The 20440-nt window shown below is 45.8% G+C and overlaps 1 protein-coding gene across 2 annotated transcripts in view; it reads right to left on the minus strand.

The window, feature by feature from the left end:
- The window catches only part of LOC147429131 (uncharacterized), a 130903-nt gene that overhangs the window by 70716 nt on the left and 39747 nt on the right, over positions 1-20440 (minus strand). The window contains exons 5-9 of one of the 2 annotated variants that reach the window (XM_086495327.1): positions 16670-16735; positions 16447-16532; positions 15061-15112; positions 14918-14983; positions 14757-14824 (exon numbers count right to left, since the gene is read on the minus strand). In XM_086495327.1, the coding sequence (XP_086351453.1) occupies positions 14757-14824; positions 14918-14983; positions 15061-15112; positions 16447-16532; positions 16670-16735 (338 nt within the window). The remainder of the gene's footprint in view (positions 1-14756; positions 14825-14917; positions 14984-15060; positions 15113-16446; positions 16533-16669; positions 16736-20440) is intronic. The other variant, XM_086495328.1, reaches the window with a different exon arrangement.

Genomic DNA, 20440 nt, shown 5'->3' on the forward strand with positions numbered 1-20440 from the left:
AATGTCCATGAAGTTAGAACCTTCTTGGGATTGTGTTCGTACTACAGGCGGTTCATATGAAAGTTTGCAGAGGTTGCTTCCCCTTTGCATATCTTGACACAGAAAGGAGTCCCTTTCTCGTGGGGATCCACAGAGGTAACTGCCTTTCAGACTTTGAAAGAGAAATTGACTACGAGACCAGTTTTGACTTTGCCGGACTCGCAGAAGTCATTTGAAGTATATTGTGATGCTTGTGGTCGTAGTCTGGGTGCTGTCTTGATGCAAGAAGGCCATGTCATTGCTTACAAGAGCCGATTGTTCTCTAGGCCCAAGATGACAGCACATATTTATGAGAAAGAGCTTTTGGCGGTCATCCATGCTCTTACTCAGTGGCAGCATTACCTACTCGGAGCGGATTTTACTGTCTTTACAGACCATCAGAGTTTGCGCTACTTCTTGTCACAGAAGCAGCTTTCGGAAAAGCAGATGCGGTGGGCGAACATCTTGTCACAGTTTCACTTCCAGATTGTCCATGTACAGGGACAGAAGAATGTGGTGGCAGATGCTTTGTCTCGGAAGCCGTTGGTTCTGGCTATTTCCGCGATACATCATAGGAGCTTCGAGGATATGGTCCATCAGTATGCCACAAACAGATTTTGCAGATATTTTCACACGGATACGGGATGGGGAGACAGTAGGATACTCCATTCGGGAAGGCTACTTGATGAGAAAAACCATGTTGTGCGTTACGCAACCGTTGAGGGAAAAGGTTATGACTGAGTGCCACTGTCCACCTTTTACGGGTCAGCGCGGCATTGCTACCACCATGAAGGGGGTAGAGAGATACTTCTTTTGGCCGAGACTTAAAAAAGATGTGGAAGAGTTTGTGCGCAATTGCTTAGTATGCAATAAGGTCAAGTTTGATAGGCATAAGGCACCAGGATTGTTACAGCCTTTACCCATACCCACCCGCCCCTGGGAAAGTATTGCAATGGATTTCATTTTTTATCTCCCGAGAACACAAAGTGGTCACGATGGTATCTGGACTGTTATTGAGACAGATTTAGCAAACAGGCTCATTTCATTCCCCTGAAGAAAACAGTCAAGCCGGATCACTTAGCGAGACTGTTTGTGGCCCAGATCTTCAGATAACATGGCATGCCTGAGACGATTGTCTCCGACAGAGACCCCAGATTTACGAGTTTGTTTTGGAAGGCAATTTGGGAGAACATTGGCACGAGGTTGCAGTTCTCGTCATCGTTCCACCTGCACACTGATGGGCAATCTAAGATTGCAAATTCAGTGGTTCTAGAATTATTGAAGTCTTATATCTCGGATCAGAAGACTCAATGGGAAAAGTACCTACCTTTGGTGGAATTTGCCTACAATAACACGATACACTTTTTGACGGGGAAGGCGCCATTTGAGATTGTTGAAGGTGCTGCGAAGGTTCCACCCTTCCTAAGCACGAAAGATAAGATCTTTGAAGCGGATGAATATACGCGAGATTTGGATACAGCTTTTGCCACGGTTCGCGAGACTTTGCAGAAGTCTCAAGAACGACAGAAAAAGGCAACGGATCGCCATCGTCGCGACTTGAAATTGAAGGAGGATGATTGGGTGCTCTTACGTTTTGAGAAGGCACGCCTAAGAAAGAAAAAAGGAAAGGAGAGGCTGTTTCCAAATCTCAGTATGCGATACTACGGACCTTTCCAGATCACTGAAAAGATAAATGATGTCTCCTTCCGATTGAAACTGCCAAATACTTGGAGGATTCACAATGCATTCCATGTGAGTCTCTTGAAACCTTTTAAGGGTGATGTGTCTGATGATGGGGAGCCTGATGAGCAACCCGAAGTGGAAGAAAACGAGGAGATCCTTGTTCCTGAATAGATTTTGGCACATATGGATATGAAGAATAAAGTGTAGTCCGAAGGCAGTTCTTAGTTAAGTTCAAGAACTATCCTGCATTGGATGCGAAGTGGATGGAGGAGGAGGACCTAGCAGATACTCCTCAGATTGTGAAACTTTACCTCGATGCTTTTGATTTAGCATAGTTACTCCAAACGGAACCCAGAATTCAGCTTGGCCGGAGATCTGGTGCAGTGGGATGCACAAGAGGGTAGTCACTCCGCTCCTTTGTCAACAGATGCCTTGATTTAGATACTAGAGTCACTGATGTCTCTTTGAGCTTCAGGGATACTGAAAGCTGACAGTATTCTGTTGTATGACTTTAATGAAATGGAATTACTGATTATGATACTGATTTGTTCTTGACTTCTTTTAAGTGCAGGAACTGATAGACAAAATGACTGCAACATTTTGGTCTGATTGATCTCCAATAGACGTGGTTGCAATAGGGGTTAGTCAATCGGACATCAATGAGGTCCCGATTGGACCTAGATGCGATTGCTAGCTACATTGCCGATAAATCATGGTCCAAGTTCCGAATGAATGTTGAATGTCATGTGATGTCCTGTGATGTCTAGTGATGTCCTGTGATGTCGTGTGATATGACTGTCGATTTGGTACATGTGCTAGATGTGTGTTCCTAGTATGTAGGTACTAACAGTCAGTGTCTGCTAAGACGGTTTATGGCTTCTGTCGGTTTTGCAGGCGTAATCGCGGTCGATTACAATGCTTTCAAGAGGGGGGTATGTCACAAAGTGATGACGTGGCTACCAACAGCAGAAACCCTAATTTCTGCCAAAAACCCTAATTTTGCAAAAACCCTAACCCTAACTGCTGGCTGAAACCCTAAGTGGTTGGAAACCCTAAAAGCAAGCGCTAATGCCACGTGGCAGCAGTGTACGGAACTTCCGGAATTTGCGGGATTGGGGAAAAAAAAAGCATCAGCGACGCAATTGCTTTTCTCTACGCTTTGAGAGAGAGAGAGAGAGAGAGAGAGAGAGAGAGAGAGATTAATTGCTTTATTTTTGGCTCTCTCTTGAGAGAGAGAGAGAGATTGCTTTTGAACTGGAAGCTTTTTGGGGCTCTGCTTTTGGGCATCCCTTGTAATCTTTATATACGCGGTGAGGGCCTCACTTCTCAGAGCATCTGGACGCAGAGCCTGAGAGTGAAACCCTAACCGCTCTTTGTACTCTGACATTGATTTTAATACATAAAGAAATACCGAAAGGGGCGCCAGTCTTTGGGGCCAATATCTCTAGGCACGGAACTCCACCAGGCCAGTGCAAATCTACTGTGATCTGTGAATTGTTTTGAAGTGGTTATTTGGTGATGTGGCGATTGATTCTTGACTTGGAGTGTCCAAGTCTGTTACAGCAGCCCAGGCGGTAACAATTCCGAGTTGCAAGGGTTGCGTAGATGGTTCGAATCCTGTCTTACGTCTTCGCGCTGCTGCTTTTGCGGGTGACCACCATTGAGCATGGATGGCCAGTGGTTTACGTCGTTTAAACTCACTAGGCAGCGGACGCTCTCTCAGGCCTATTACCTTTTGCCACCTCATCCCCCAACTTGTCCAGGCAGATGTGTGTGACAGGAGCCTAAGCAGCCCTATGGGGGTGATAGGAAGCAAAAGAGGTAGCAGACGAAGAACCTGCAGCATTAGTACTCAGAGTGTCAGCACCCCAGTGTTTTCAGCCTCTTCTCCCCATCGGTTTCAGCCTATCCTCAGTTCAGCGTTCAGGCCTTGGCGGTTTTTGGTTTCAGCCCATGACCTCAGCCTCGCAGCAGATTTCAGCCTTCTTACCTTTTGCCACCTCATCCCCCAGCTTGTCCAGGCGGATGTGTGTGACAGGGGCCTAAGCAGCCCTATGGGGGCGATAGGAAGTAGAAGAGGCACCAGAAGTACCTGCAGCATCAGTACTCACACTGTCAGCACCCCAGTGTTTTCAGCCTCTTCTCCCTATTCTCAGTTCAGCGTTCAGCCATTGGCAGTTTCTGATTTCAGCCCATGACCTCAGCCTCGCAGAAGATTTCTGTCTTCAGCCCATTAGCATCACCAGTGTTTCAAGTTTTCAGCCCATCCCCGTGCACGACGATTGCAGATCATCCCACAGCCTCGTCGTTGTCGTCGCAATACCAAGCATCTCCAGCATTACCCATTAGCACCTCAGCAGCACCGCAGTACAAGTACCCCTCGTCGTCATCGTCGACATCAATGCAGTACCCCAGCATCTAGCACACCCATGCGTTTAGGCTTGGCTTCTACCTAGCTCAACGTAGGGATCATCAGAGGTCCTGTCCTTAGCACCCAAGTACCTTCAATACCCGCAGTACCAAGTACCAAAGTACCCCGCGGTACCAAGCACCAAGTGTCCGCGGTATCCAATCCTTAGTCTCGCAGTATCCAGCACCTCCAGCACATATCCATCAGCACCTCAGGAGTACCAAGTATCATTAGCATCAAGTAACCGACAAGTCCAGGCGGATGTGTGTGACAGGGGCCTAAGCAGCCCTTTGGAGGCGATAGGAAGCAGAAGAAAAAGCAGAAGAAGAAGTACCTACAGCATCAATACTCACACTGTCAGCCAAAGTTACTTGGAACGGCAACGGGGAACGAGAACGGGGGGCTCCGGAACGGTGCCGGAACGTGTAGGCGGGGACCAGAACGGGAACGCCGAAACGGTCCACAAAAAAACGCTGAAATTATCATCAAAACAGCCTATAAGTTAGGAAACAACTATAAGCCAAGCTTCTAACACCCAGTTGGACAATTAGAACCGTGTTCAAGCATGTTACAAGTTTCAACATGTCGCTTGTGCGCGTTAGTGGTTGCAAACATAAATTCAATTTACCGGGGTTGTAGACACTTCACAACATCTTAAGCGAATCATAAATAACATTATCTAGGAAGTGCACAGATTGAAGAGCTCAATAGACAGAAAGACGGTAAAAAGACCATGACTATAAGTTCAAGTGTGGCTTATAAGGCCAGCCAAGGCGCTACAAAAAGGTAAGCACTAAGAACTCAAAGAAAAGATAAGAGTCGAGGCTCAAGAGTCAAGACTAGCCACTAGGGACTCAAGAGCTCAATACGTAGATGCCAAAATGCCAATATGGAAACATGTCAAGGGCCAAGGCTCAAGGACCAGTGGGTGGCAGAAGAGCCAGCCTGCCAATCTGTAGTGGCGTTGTGGAGATCATGGATGTCATCCCAATCCTCATCCCCAACAGGCTCGTCCGCATCATCCACTTCATATAAAACATCTGTAGATAAACCCTCCCCAAGTATCTCCGCCTCTGCCTCCATCTCCCACTGTAGAAAGGGATCTGATACTTTGAATGCCGACTTGCAAAGCACACGCAAGTTTGCACTCACAAATACAAGATCATTTGCTTTCTCCACGGCAAGTCGGTTTCTCTTCCTGGATGCAACGTGGCTGTAAACACTTTACAATTGCTCCAAGCAAGAGGAGCTGACCGCTTGACTGAGGATGCAGATAGCGAGTCGCTGAAGCTCTGGCCCATCTGAGCCATAGTCCTGCCACCACAAAAATGAGGAGATCTTGGTGCGATCAACTTGGTATCGGCAAGCCCAAATGATCCTCCCATATCCCTGTACATAGCAAGCTGATCCTTGATTTTGCGATGTTCTTCTCGATCAGGGGGAAACATGGTCAAGATCTTGTTCCATTGCTTGCTCGCCTCCCCATCATAGTCTTGTCCTGCACCTTGAAACTCTGGATCCAGCACAAAAGCCGCACCATGGAAAGGGGAAGCATAGGAGTCCCATCTGCTCTGACAAAGCAGGCTTATCTCGTCAAACCTGTCTACATCTGGCTCAAGTGTTTGGAGGGCCTCCACCATGCGATCCATGGCCTCATAACCCTTGTCAATGCAAGGTTGCATGCCATCAACTACTCGAAGCAAGTGGAGTACCCATTTGGTCTATAGTCTTCAGTGACTCCCAAAACTGGGGATCCTCTGACTTGCCTGCACCTAAGATCCCTACCGACTAACCCTGCGTAGGATGAGGAAGTGTACTCCGTATTGATGAGGGTCTGCCGCACTGCACTCTGACATTTGCATAGGCAATGAACCATTAGGTAGTTGTAGGCAAAGCGGGTCTCACAATACTTCAAGAGAACCTTGCCCCCTGACCGCTTCAAAAATGCAGCACGAAGGAGATTGTGATTGTTGATGAAGGACACTAGCTTGGACGCACTTGTAATGAGAGGCTCAATCCAAGATAGGCGCCCTATATCCTTTAAAAGGTTGTTAAGGCAATGTGTTATACAAAATGACACTTTGATGCGGGCATACATGCCCTCCAAATGGCGTCGGCTGCCCTGTTTGATGCCTCCCCATCCGTGACAAGCTGCAACACCACCTCTTGGCCAATGATCTCTATGGCAGACGCTCACTCTCTTGCAAGCACATCGGAGGATTTCCTTGTTTCTGTGGCGTCATGTGAGTGGGCAAAGTACATCTCTCCCTTGCAATAAGCCACAAGCCCATGAATGGATCTCCTCCTGGTGTCGCTCCATCCATCTGCAATGAGTGTCACTCCATACTTGGCCCATTGTTGCTTCATGTTTACAGCTGTCATCTCCACAACGGCCTTCTCTCTATCAAGAAGAGTAGTACGCAGGGCCTCTGAAGTGGGTGGCACGTAGCGTGGCCCGTGATCCCCAATCCTTGTGCACATTGCCTTGAAGTAGTCCGACCTATACAATGTACATGTCACAAAGGTCAAAAGTGAAGACAATGTTAAATGGAAAACGAACATACTAGTTATGGTCATAATATGAAAGAGCATTTAGAACTTGGAACTTACCGAGCCTTTATGAAAGGGATATGGTTGTGATAAAAAAAAAAAGCTACGGCGGCATCCACATCCTCCTTTTTTGGATCCCATAACGTATCTAGAGTTCGTTGACGGTGGGTGGGAAGAGAGGGAGTAATCGTTTGAAATGATGTTTGAGCCGCCGCACTACTACCTCCAACGGAAGCTTGCGAATGAGTGGTGGTCATAATATGAAAGAGCATTGAGAACTTGGAACTTACAGAGCCTTTATGAAAGGGATATGGTCGTGATAAAAAAAGCGAGCAATGGCGGCATCCACATCCTCCTCTTTTTTTAGATCCCATGACGCATCTAGAGTTCCTTGACGGTGGGTGGGAAGAGAGGGAGTAATCGTTTGAAATGATGTTTGAGTGGCCGCACTACTACCTCCAACGGAAGCTTGCGAATGAGTGGTAGAAGAAAGAAAAACCAAGTGATTCGGGTCAATGGCTTGCCGCTTGGGTCGATCATTTGCTTTGGCTCTCATGATGGCATCCTTGATCTCAAGCTCCTCCTCCTTCTCGACCGTCACATTCTTGCAATGCTTCACTTGCTCCCCCACTACGTGAAGGAGGTGTGCTCGAACCTTGCTTGTCCCGGATTTTTGTTGGAAGCTACATAGTTTGCACGTCCATGATCTTGCCCCGCCTTCTTTGCCCAAGACTTCGGAGTGCACCTCATCCCACCATGAAGGCTCATCCTTCTTTCCTCTCTTACCAACCGAGGGACCTTCATGTGATGCGGAAGCTTGTGCCATATTGATGGCGCTTGAGACTTGAGGCTTGAAACTCGAGAGAGGGATGGAAGGATGGAGCTTGAAAGTTGAGAAAGGGATGCGATGAAGGAATGGAGCTTGCGAGAGCGATGAAGCTTCAAGCTTGAGAGCTTGTGGCTTCAAGCTTGAGAGAGGGTGTGAGAGTGAGACTCGAGAGACGACAAGAGTGGCTTCAAGCTTCAAGCTTGAGAGGGAGGGTGAGACTCAAGAGAGTGGCTTCAAGCTTGATGCGGGACAGTGAGGGCTCTGAAAGTGTGAGGGGTGAGGGTTAGCTTTTATAGGAGAAAAGACCCCCCCCGCCCCCCACACACACACACCCACCTCTAGTGTGAACCACCCCAAACCTCAAATGAAATTGGCGCTACCGCCACTTTTTAAATTTCAAAATCTGCCGCTGTTTTTCAAATTTGAAACTGCCGCCCCGTTCTAGCCCGTTCTGCGGCCGGAACGCCGTTCCATTGTTACGTCCCGGAACCGGAACGCTGTTCCGTTCCCGCGACCGTTTCCCCGACTGGAGATGCTTGGAACACCATTATGGTCCGTATACCCCCCGTTCCCTGTTACTGTGCTATCAGCACCCCAACTTTTTCAGCATATTCTCAGTTCAGCATTCAGCCCTTGGTGTTTTCTGATTTCAGCCCATTAGCATCACTAGCGGTTCTAGTTTTCAGCCCATTGCCGTCCCCAGCGATAGCAGATCAGCCCACATCCTCCTCCTCCTCCTCCTCCTCCTCCTCCTCCTCGCCGCAGTCCCAAGCATCTCCAGCAGTACCCATTAGCACCTCAGCAGCACCGCAGTACAAGTACCCCTCGTCATCGTTGTCGACGCAGTACCCTAGCATCTAGCACCCCTTGCGTTTAGGCTTGGCTCCTGTCTAGCGCAACGTAGGGATCGTCAGGACCTCCATGTCCTTAGCACCCAAGTACCTTCAGTACCCAGCAGTACCCGCAGTAACAAGTACTAAAGTACCCCGCAGTACCAAGCACCAAGTACCCGAGTCCTTAGCCTCGCAGTAATAAGCACCTCCAGCAACTACCCATCAGCACCTCAACAGTACCCAGTATCATTAGCATGAAGTAACCATTAGCATCTCAACATTAGCATCATTGTATCAACATTTTGTGCAAGTAATAAAGCAAGTACTTGCTCTGGCAACAAAGCAAGGGGGTCGTTGAGGGTGGTTGGGACCCGGCATGCAGTGGTCTCTCTCATGCTCTCTTGACACTATCCATTAAATTTCAGTATAGTACAACCCAGACATCAGGAGGCAGGTCACACACCCGCTATACATTCACACCAGAGACTGATTTCGTTTATTCAGAGGAGATCTGGGACCGTCTATTGGAAGGCACAGCTGGCACAAATGGTACATGCCTCTCAGTGGAGGAGTGCACCGCTCTATTGACTGAGACACTGCATGGGGCTGCATCAGTGGCGTACCCACACACTCGGCCGGGCAAGAGACGACATTATGGGAGCATGCCCCAAAATAGTTGGTATGATGAGGAGTGCAGAGAGATGAGAGCCCAGCTTCAGAAGGATCTTCTTTTAGGAGTCATCACTTACAGACAGTCTCGGATTGCTTTCCCACGCCTTATGTGACGGAAGAAGCGAGCTTACCTAGCTCAGATGGAGCGAGACTTGTATCAGATGTTCTTGAGTAGGGACTCACGAGAGGCATGGCGACTCTTCCATGAACACTCCCCTCCCCTAGTGATTACTTCACCTGAGGTGTGGGGCCAATATGCAACATCATTATATACGGTTCCTGGACAGGAACCCCTTCCAAACCCTACCAAGCCTTGCCCAGCTACAAGCACTTTCTTTACACCTGAGATGGTACAAAGGGCCATCGACAAGATGAAGACCGGGAAGGCATATGATCATGACGGTCTAGTAGCGGAGCACTTTATACATGCCAAGGATATGCTGATGGAGATTCTCGCAGTGTTGTTCAATCGTGCCATGTGTGAGGGATTACCTGAGACTTGGAGGCTGTCTAATATTGTGCCTATCTTCAAGGCTAGTGACCCTACAGAACCTGGGAACTACCGCACTATTATGGTTGGACACACATTGGCACGGTTGTATGCATCTATCCTGGAGCAACACTTGAGTAATTGGGCAGAGGGCGAGGGTGTACGAGCGAAGGGTCAAGCTGGGGCCATCACTGAGGAGGGCAGAGCACATGGGAGACGGATCTATTGTAGCTTTGTGGATTTTCGTAAAGCATTTGACATGGTACCAAGAGCTCGATTGATGCGCAGATTACAGGAGATGGGGGTGCCCGTAGAGGTGATTTGGGGGATTATGGCTTTGTACAGATCAGTGATGGGGCATGTACGCAATCCGGAAGGGGTATCTGATTTAATTCACTCTACTATTGGAGTGAAACAGGGCTGCCCATTGTCTCCTACGCTATTTGGTATGTATGTTGATGAGGTGTCTGATTACATCGACAGAGAGGGTGACAAAGGTGCACAGCTGGCAGGGAGGTGGATCCCATTGTTGCTTTATGCTGATGATATTGTGCTGATATCTGATTCACCAGAAGGTATGCAACAACAGTTGGATGCACTACGCAGTTTTGCACAAGATAGTGGATTGCGTGTAAACCTAGGTAAAACCAAGGTTATGGTGTTTAACACCACACCGCAATGGGTCAAGAGATCAGTACCTACTTTCAAGTATGGTCAAGAGACTATGGAGTATACAGATGCATACACTTACCTGGGGGTAGTCTTTACTGGGCCGAGATTCTCCTTGAAAAGAGCGGCAGAGACTAGACTAACCAGAGCTCGTGCAGCTCTGGGAGGAATGGAGAGGATGTGTTCGCAAGTTCAGTTCCAGGAACCCAGGACAAAGTTATGGCTCTTTGATACTCTGGTTGCCTCTACTATGTTATATGGGGTGCAGGTTTGGGGACCTTCTGTAGGCCAGGAGGGTTGGAGGCGTATGGAGAAGCCCCTGGTATCTATGATCTCTCGGCTGATTAGAGCCAAGGCTTCCGTACCGCATGATATCATTCGAGCGGAATTAGCTGCTACCCCTATGGTGATTGAGGCACTTACTAGATCAGTCTCCTTTGTTCACAGTCTGTGGGATACTACCAAAGACAGATATGCCAGGGTGGCTCTAGAGTCCTCCAGACAATTAGCTCTTAATGGGGATACATCATGCTGGTATGTACAGATGGCATCATGGTTTCAGACACATGGTTTCACCATGGACAAGTTGCCTCCTTTGCAATACTCTCTACAGGCACCCTTGAGGTGTTTGACGCGGGTAGAGATTAATAGACTCATTCGTCAGGATCTGATTCAGCTGGACACGAGGAGGACATGGATAGAGCCGATACAAAAGTTGGGCACAAAGACGGCTTTCTATAGAGAGCATTTTCTCCACCTCACGGAGGATGGGTTTGTGATTCGACCTAGCTATATGGATAGGCATCTTTCTCATGGTATCCGATGTGCCATTGGCCAGATACGCACGTCCTCACATCAGCTCGAGATTGAGACTAGCAGATTCAGAGGGGCACCAGCAGATAGCAGGATATGCAGCTTATGCCATCTAGAGCCAGAGACAGAGGTACACTACATATGTCATTGCACAGTGTACTATGAGATACGAGGTTGTTTTCATTGTCTATTCAGAGAAGGTTTCGGGACACTATCTAGGGTCATGAGTTATGAGGATCAGAGATGTCTTGGGCTATATCTACTTGAGCTACACAGGCATAGAGAAACTTTACTGAGGAGAGTTGAAGAGAGACAACCCCAGAGACAAATCACAGATTTCTTTACACTAGATAATGTACACCCAGAAGAACAGACAAAGGAGCAACCAACAGTGGGGAGGTCTATCCGCACTACGGGCATTCTAATAGACCGTGCATTGGAGCTAGGGAGATCTAGACGACCCCGATGGAGAAGAGGGGCTACACAGTTTCGAAGGAGGCTACAGCAAAGGCTTCGAGCCATACTTTTTCGTCGTCCAGAGTGCAGATGAAGATGGATCTCTATGGAGATAGATTTCTACTTCCCTCCCAAATTGTCTACACATTGTATAGCTCAGTTCACACAATTCACGCCTTTCGCCTTTCACACCTATCCGCTTAGTTTAGGATTCCGCAGTATTTATATCTTGTTATCCCTAGTTTAATTTATTTTGTTAATCTGACTTGATATCATATACACCGCATTGTAACTTACTGGTCTCATAGGTCACTTTGGCCTTTTGAAGACGTTAATATAACATGTCATTTCATTTCTCTCTCTCTCTCTCTCTCTCTCTCTCTCTCTCTCTCTCTCTCTCTCTCTCTCTCTCTCTCTCTCTCTCTCTCTCTCAGTTCAGTTGTTTCAAGTGAAGTAAAGTTTGTGCGAAGTAATAGATCCGAGCTAAATCTATAAACACTTCCGCTGCACCTGACACACGCCTACGGAAACGAAAGGGTAAGGAGCGATGTTTTCCAAAGTTGAGTATGAGATACTATGCCCCTTTCAAGATTCAGGAGAAGATAAAAGATGTATCCTTCTGACTGAAGTTACCCGATACTTGGAAGATTGAAAATGCATTTCATGTGAGTCTGTTGAAACCTTTCAAAGGTGAGGTGCCAGTGGATAGGGAGCCTAAGAAGCAACCTGAAGTAGAAGAGACAGAGGAGATTCTCGTTCCAGAACAGATACTGGCTCACAAGGAAAGGAAAGTGAAAGGTGAGCTGTTACGCAGGTATTTAGTCGAGTTCAAGAACTATCCGGCATTGGATGCGAAATCGATGGAGGAGGAGGACCTAGCAGATACTCCTCAGATTTTAGAGCTTTACCTTGAGGCTTTTGGTCTAGCTTCTGCTATTCCAAGAGTTATCGATGATCAGCTGGTTGAATCTGGTGCGGTGCGGACTGCACAAAAGGGAGTTACTCCGCTCTTTTGTCACAGATTACCCATATGGATTAAAGTCGCTAATTTCTCTTGAGATTTCAAGGGTACTGATGGGCTGACAGTATTCTGTTGTATGACTTTAAGAAATGAAACTTTGTTATGGGAATTCCTTGAATGATTTTGATATATGTTCTCTGTCATTTGTGTGATGTTCGAGTGCATGATTGAAAGACGAAATGACTGCAACATTTCAGCCTTGATTCACCGGAGGGGTGATGTGGATATGATAGTAACAAGATTTAGTCGATCCCGACATGTGCTAGAGATTGATGAGAATTGGATGTGATTGCTAAATACGTTACCAGGATCATGATTCTCATCAAAAATCTCGACGGGGAGACTGATGTGAATGTCATGTGAATGTTCAATGACTGTCGTCTTCGGGCAAGTACTGGATATGTGTTGTCTAGTGCGTCGATACTTAAAGTCGGTATCTATTGAAGTTGCTAGCTTATGTTGGTTTTGAGGGCGTAATCGAGGGCGATTGCATTTCTTTCAAGAGGGGGTTATGTCACAAAGTGATGATGTGGCATGACCTAAGGGAAACACTTTGGACAGAAAGGGTCAGAGCCCTGCTGAAAGATGCAGAAGAAGTTGTGACAACTTGCAAAACCATTCCGAGAGGTCCAAAATGGAAGGACACCAATTTTTATAAGTTGTACCAATATATGGGGTCCTATCCGATGGGGCCCAAAGAGACAAAGGCTAAAAAGATACACGTAAAACTTATGGATTTTCGTGATCTTTGCTGCTGATGTGAGACCTGTACGGATTTCCGTAAATTGCGTTGGCTGCCTAGCGCTAGCTTTTTGCGACCCAGATGCTTTTAGACTTGAAGCTTTTCATGTTCATTGCTTTTGGAAGGCCCAGGGCCTATAAATAAAGTGCAAGGGCCTCAGTCTCAAGCAGATAAGCTTGGGAGCACTGCTGAGATGAGGACCCTCGGACATTGTACTTTGTGAAGCATTAATAATAAAGATATACTGAAAGGGGTGCCAGTCTTTGGGGCCAATCTCTCTGAGCACAAAACTTCGCCGCGCCATGTTGTCTCTCTCTCAATTTGTTCAGTTCTTTCTTTTTTCTCACGTGTGTTGTGGTGGATTCCCGACTTGGAGTGTCAAAGTCTGTTACAATGCCACTTGCAAAATTTGCATTTGCCTTTGACGTCTCAAAAGAAATCTTATATGCTTCCAAATGTTGTCTATTAACTATTGTAAATCATGAGAGCTCAACATCATACAAACGATACTGGATTGCATGAGCACTTTTTCTTCTTGATTCCAAATCGACAATAAGAGAGCATAGCGATGAACTTTACTTTTTATCTTCCCAAGACTAACAGTGGGAATGATGGTATTTGAACTATTGCGGATAGATTCAAAAAAGGCCTCATTTTGTACCAGCGAAGAAGATAGTAAAGGCTGATCATTTGGCAAAGCTGTTTGTCTCGCAGCTTTTTCGGCTGCATGGGATGCCTAGGCCCTAAATCTTTTGTGTTAGATAAAGCCCCCAATTTACCTGTTTGTTTTGAAGAAAAGTGTGTGAGAATGTGGGCACTATTCTCTGCTCGACATAGACTGTACAGATGAAAATGCATTTGCGAGGAGTCCATATGCACCTCAATTAGTGTTCTTCAATCAGGTCATCCCAAAGCTCTGCTTGCCAATCTGCTCCCAAATTGGACTAGGCCATGTGCACCCTAAACTCCATAGTGAGCACATGATGCATGCAGATGCCAATAGACTCGTTAGATTCCATGATGCATAGATCCCCCCCTTAGGGCACAAGTCTATTGTAAATTTGCACAAAAAGGGAGCCACTTGGATCTTATAGAGAGTGACTACAGCGACTAGACAGGTCAAATGAAGAGCATTACATAGCATTCAATGGGCATGCACTTTCCACTTCTAGATGAGTTTGGTGCTTTTTACATTCCTGATTGGGTCTTGTGAGGATGTTGACGGCATAAGGATTGGACGATTATCACTAACATCTTAGGGAAGAAAGGAAAGAAAATGGTATTTCATTAAGACTCGATCAATTGACATAGCTTTAAAGTGCTGAGAAATGGGCAGACTAGATGGGTATGTGCTCCACCTTGAAGGATCTCGTATCCCATTTCCATCCCTTCCCCATTTAAGATGCACCAAAACATGCTAAAATTGACAAATAAAAGGGATGGATCTTAGCAAAGAAGTAAAGCAACTATTACCAAATGAGAAGATTGCCAAGTCATAAGTACCTAGACAGTCTGAAGAATGAAAAGACTGAAGTTTAAACTGCTTAATGCAATGATGGGTTTTACATACTTTACATGATTTGGTGTGACTAGACATGACGAGGTCTCCTGGTTATCAATCCGTACCACAAACATACGCTGGACAAACAAAAACAAGTAAGAGCCAACATTATGGTAGCTAAAATCTTTCTGGTGCAGCCAGCAGGAATGCAGTTCCAGTGTCTCGCATACCAATTCTTCAGAGGCAGAAGGCTTCTTCAAAACATAAAAGTCACAAACCATTGCTTCATATCCTGGCTGAAAAACCGATCAAGTAAATGTCATCAGAAACCTGTCCAATCATGCATGTTACACCAAGGGATATAATGGCAAACCTTTGCTTCCAAAGCAACAATGACAGTCTGTAACGTCAGCAAAGGATAAAACCTGACACCACACAAAAATATTAAAAGAAAACAGAACATGAGTGCTAAGCAAGAATATCTACTTGTGAACATTAGGCACTTGTCAGAGTCAAAGAGAACTCGGATAACCTTCTTCAATATAACACCCAAACCAGGACATAAACTAGCACAATTATCAACACAAAAAATTCATCCAGCAAACTGGTCCACATGAGTACATGACAACAAACTTTGTACCAGCCACATTTGGAGCTCTTTGCATGATATAAGAATGCTTGACAATATCTCCACGTAGGGTATCAGCCAACACACTAATAATCATCATGCTAGGAACTTTTGAGCACCACATACACCTCTCAGAGCGTAATTTGTGTTATGTATGGTGCAAGATCAAGCTATGAATGTTTCTGAACATCAATTGGTGAAAATACATGTTTGGTTTGCATCAATTGAGAAAAAATAACGCTATGTAGTAACCTCGTATGATGAATAGCCCACAACTCTTTAGTACCTTCTAGATGAAAAAGGCTGGCCTGACAAATACAGACAATAGACCTAACAACAGACGTCAAACACAATAGACCGAAGAACGTGAACCTGCAAAATCACTTGAGCACACAAACTCAGACGAGCTGACTAAGGAATTCTCCTCTCACAAAGATCATCCCTGAACGAGGGGCCCCCAGCGGTAATTCTTTTCTTTAATCAGCAAGAACCAAGATAACAACAGTATCTTGCTCTGAGAGACCACTCTCAACAAACGCCGTTACAACTTGCATCCTGGCCTCTCACTAGTAGCTCCTGGTTGTGAAAAGCAACTTCACTCAGTCAAAGTAACTTTTGACTTTTCTCCCACGTAAGGATACGCAAAAAACATCTATGTTCACCGCTGCCATACCAGCTCAGCATCTGCAAAAGCTGCCATGTCACCATCAGTCCCTCCGTCCAAGCTGGCATGTCATCACTCTGGTGAGATCCCCCCCCCCCCCCCCCCCCCCCTCCCTCAAGCGTAAGACAAGTGTGACTGCCCTCAATTACAACTGTCACGATAAATATAGCACAAAAAAAGTGGACATTGTCACCATGCTCATCACCAAACAGTATACCAACGCAAGGCGCACACACGACAGAGCATGCACCATCAAAGATCTTGGGTCCAGATTGTTGCACATGTACTGTTCGGTGATGAGCATGTCTGCATGGTATCAGTCCACAGAGCATGCATCATCACAGACCTTGAGTCAAGAGATTGTTGCAAAAAATCACATGTATATATATGGAGTCCTCAAGAAAAGTACTGTAGAGTTCAAAGCATGTATTAATCCAAACATAGCATAATGAAGCTAATCAGCTTACCTTGGCATAAGCTTGGAAATCATCTCAGAAGCCTTGCTAGTGTCCACAGGACTCCAGCCCCCTACTCCTGTGAAAAAATCAACCAGCTGGCAAGATAAAGCAATAAATTAATTGATTAAACTATAGAGGCCTTGCAACCAAGGGATTTCTTACGTCCACTTTCACAATCAACAGCATTGGACAAACAAAAACCACCACTATTAAGCCAGAGATCAAAACTTACATCCTTTGATAATCGCAGCAGCTCCTGCCCTTCTGTGTGAGAGAACCAACCAAAACATATTGCATTCTGCAGAAGATCCAAGAAAGATCCAGCGGTCTTACATTATAATCAATTCTGTATATATAGTTGCATATTTATCACCTCACTTATGCGTGCACAACAATAAATACACTCAGGTAAGAAAGGGCTTGGGTTTCACCATCTTGAAAAGAGAGTCAAGATGTGGAAACAAAAGAAAGAACGTGCAGAAAATAAACAAATTTCCATTCAACAAACTAGATATACTGTACGACAAATCCAGCAAGAGTTAACAGTATTAGAAATAAGCCCTATGTTTTAGATGAGTAAACAATTACATCAAGCGCCCACAGAGTAAGTTAAATCATTACCTAATGAACTACACAATGCTAACACAGACTAGACTGAGAGCTCTTTCATCATGTTACTCATGTTACTAATGCCCACACACACATTCACACATAAGAGGCCTTATTCAAACCAAAACTTGAATATTGATTGCATAGAACCTTTTGAATTGAGAATAAACTTGATTTTGAGCAACGATGCTAAAGGCTGTCAATACATGGTTTTAGCAAGAAAACATGTACCCAAGAGCCTAGGCAACAAAGCTGTCCATTGCAAAGTGCATTAAGATTCATGGACCTATTCAGTCGAGTCACAAGAGGACGACTAGAGCTTTGTAAACATGTAACTTTTGGTCCAACCTAGAAGTTAGAACAAATACTTCTGGGTGCACCATCGGATAGATGACTAGGGAACCATGAAGCAATATCTTCAGATCATCCAAAACAGATATTTGTGCGCAGGATGGATGACTAGAGCACATGAAGGAATTTGTCTGTAAGTCTAAGCATAACAAAATAACATAGCGAGTGAACTGATGATGTGGCAGCAAAGCAGGTACTAATGTGGCAGGACTGATGCCATGGCAGCAGTGCTAAAGACAAGGCAACCATTGATAATGTGGTCAATATGCTGACATGATAGCCTGTGTATATGCTAATGCGGCAGCATAGCGATACGGCGATGAGGTGGAGGGCTTGCGAGAGAACAAGAAGAAGAAGAAGAAGAGTATTTTAAAGTCGTGGGAAACTATCCCAAGAGACCTTAAAGATCTAACCGACGAAGAGAGTTGAACTCAAGACCTGTTATGAGAGAGAGAGAGAGAGAGAGAGAGAGAGAGAGAGAGAGAGAGAGAGAGAGAGAAATGAAATGAAATGTTATATTAACGTCTTCAAAAGGCCAAAGTGACCTATGAGACCAGGAAGTTACAATGCGGTGTATCTGATATCAAGTTAGATTAACAAAATAAATTAAACTAGGGATAACAAGATATAAATACTGCGGAATCCTAAACTAAGCGGATAGGTGTGAAACGCGAAAGGCGTGAATTGTGTGAACTGAGCTATACAATGTGTAGACAATTTGGGAGGGAAGTAGAAATCTATCTCCATAGAGATCCATCTTCATCTGCACTCTGGACAACAAAAAAGTATGGCTCGAATCCTTTGCTGTAGCCTCTTTCGAAACTATGTAGCCCCTCTTCTCCATCGGGGTCGTCTAGATCTCCCTAGCTCCAATGCACGGAAATGCACGGTCTATTAGAATGCCCGTAGTGCGGGTAGACCTCCCCACTGTTGGTTGCTCCTCTGTCTGTTCTTCTGGGTGTACATTATCTAGTGTAAAGAAATCTGTGATCTGTCTCTAGGGTTGTCTCTCTTCAACTCTCCTAAGTAAAGTTTCTCTATGCCTGTGTAGCTCAAGTAGATATAGCCCAAGACATCTCTGATCCTCATAACTCATGACCCTAGATAGAGGCCCGAAACCTTCTCTGAATAGACAATGAAAACGGTCTCGTATCTCATAGTACACTGTGCAATGACATATGTAGTGTACCTCTGTCTCTGGCTCTAGATGGCATAAGTGGCATATCCTGCTATCTGCTGGTGCCCCTCTGAATCTGCCAGTCTCAATCTCGAGCTGATGTGAGGACGTGCGTATCTGGCCAATGGCACATCGGATACCATGAGAAAGATGCCTATCCATATAGCTAGGTCGAATCACAAACCCATCCTTCGTGAGGTGGAGAAAATGCTCTCTATAGAAAGCCGTCTTTGTGCCCAACTCCTGTATCGGCTCTATCCATGTCCTCCTCGTGTCCAGCTGAATCAAATCCTGACAAATGAGTCTATTAATCTCTACCCGCGTCAAAGACCTCAAGGGTGCCTGTAGAGAGTATTGAAAAGGAGGCAACTTGTCCATGGTGAAACCATGTGTCTGAAACCATGATGCCATCTGTGCATACCAGCATGATGTATCCCCATTAAGAGCTAATTGTCTGGAGGACTCTAGAGCCACCCTGGCATATCTGTCTTTGGTAGTATCCCACAGACTGTGAACAAAGGAGACTGATCTAGTAAGTGCCTCAATCACCATAGGGGGAGCAGCTAATTCCGCTCGAATGATATCATGTGGTACAGAAGCCTTGCCTCTAATCAGCCGAGAGATCATAGATACCAGGGGCTTCTCCATACGCCTCCAACCCTCCTGGCCTACAGAAGGTCCCCAAACCTGCACCCCATATAACATAGTAGAGGCAACCAGAGTATCAAAGAGCCATAACTTTGTCCTGGGTTCCTGGAACTGAACTTGCGAACACATCCTCTCCATTCCTCCCAGAGTTGCACCAGCTCTGGTTAGTCTAGTCTCTGCCGCTCTTTTCAAGGAAAATCTCGGCCTAGTAAAGACTACCCCCAGGTAAGTGTATGCATCTGTATACTCCACAGTCTCTTGACCATACCTGAGAGTAGGAGATCATCTCCTGACCCATTGCGATGTGGTGTTAAACACCATAACCTTGGTTTTACCTAGGTTTACACACAATCCACTATCCTGTGCAAAACTGCGTAGTGCATCCAACTGTCGTTGCATACCTTCTGGTGAATCAAATATCAGCACAATATCATCAGCATAAAGCAACAATGGGATCCACGTCCCTGCCAGCTGTGCACCTTTGTCACCCTCTTTGTCGATGTAATCAGACACCTCATCAACATACATACCAAATAGCGTAGGAGACAATGGGCAGCCCTGTTTCACTCCAATAGTAGAGTGAATTGAATCAGATACCCCTTCCGGAGTGCGTACATGCCCCATCACTGATCTGTACATAGCCATAATCCCCCAAATCACCTCTATGGGCAACCCCATCTCCTGTAATCTGCGCATCAATCGAGCTCTTGGTACCATGTCAAATGCTTTACGAAAATCCACAAAGCTACAATAGATCCGTCTCCCATGTGCTCTGCCCTCCTCAATGATGGCCCTGAGTGTCAGAATATGATCAAGAGTGGAGAAACCCCTCCTAAAGCCAGCTTGACCCTTCGCTCGTACACCCTCGCCCTCTGCCCAATTACTCAAGTGTTTCTCCAGGATAGATGCATACAACCGTGCCAATGTGTGTCCAACCATAATAGTGCGGTAGTTCCCAGGCTCTGTAGGGTCACCAGCCTTGAAGATAGGCACAATATTAGACAGCCTCCAAGTCTCAGGTAATCCCTCACACATGGCACGATTGAACAACACTGCGAGAACCTCCATCAGCATATCCCTGGCATGTATAAAGTGCTCCGCTACTAGACCGTCATGATCATATGCCTTCCCGGTCTTCATCCTTTCGATGGCCCTTTGTACCATCTCAGGTGTAAAGAAAGTGCTTGTAGTTGGGCAAGGCTTGGTAGGGTCTGGAAG

The sequence above is a fragment of the Adiantum capillus-veneris genome, chromosome 22 (genome assembly GCF_014529385.1).
Source record: "Adiantum capillus-veneris isolate H3 chromosome 22, ASM1452938v2, whole genome shotgun sequence".
Taxonomy (NCBI): Eukaryota; Viridiplantae; Streptophyta; class Polypodiopsida; order Polypodiales; family Pteridaceae; genus Adiantum; species Adiantum capillus-veneris.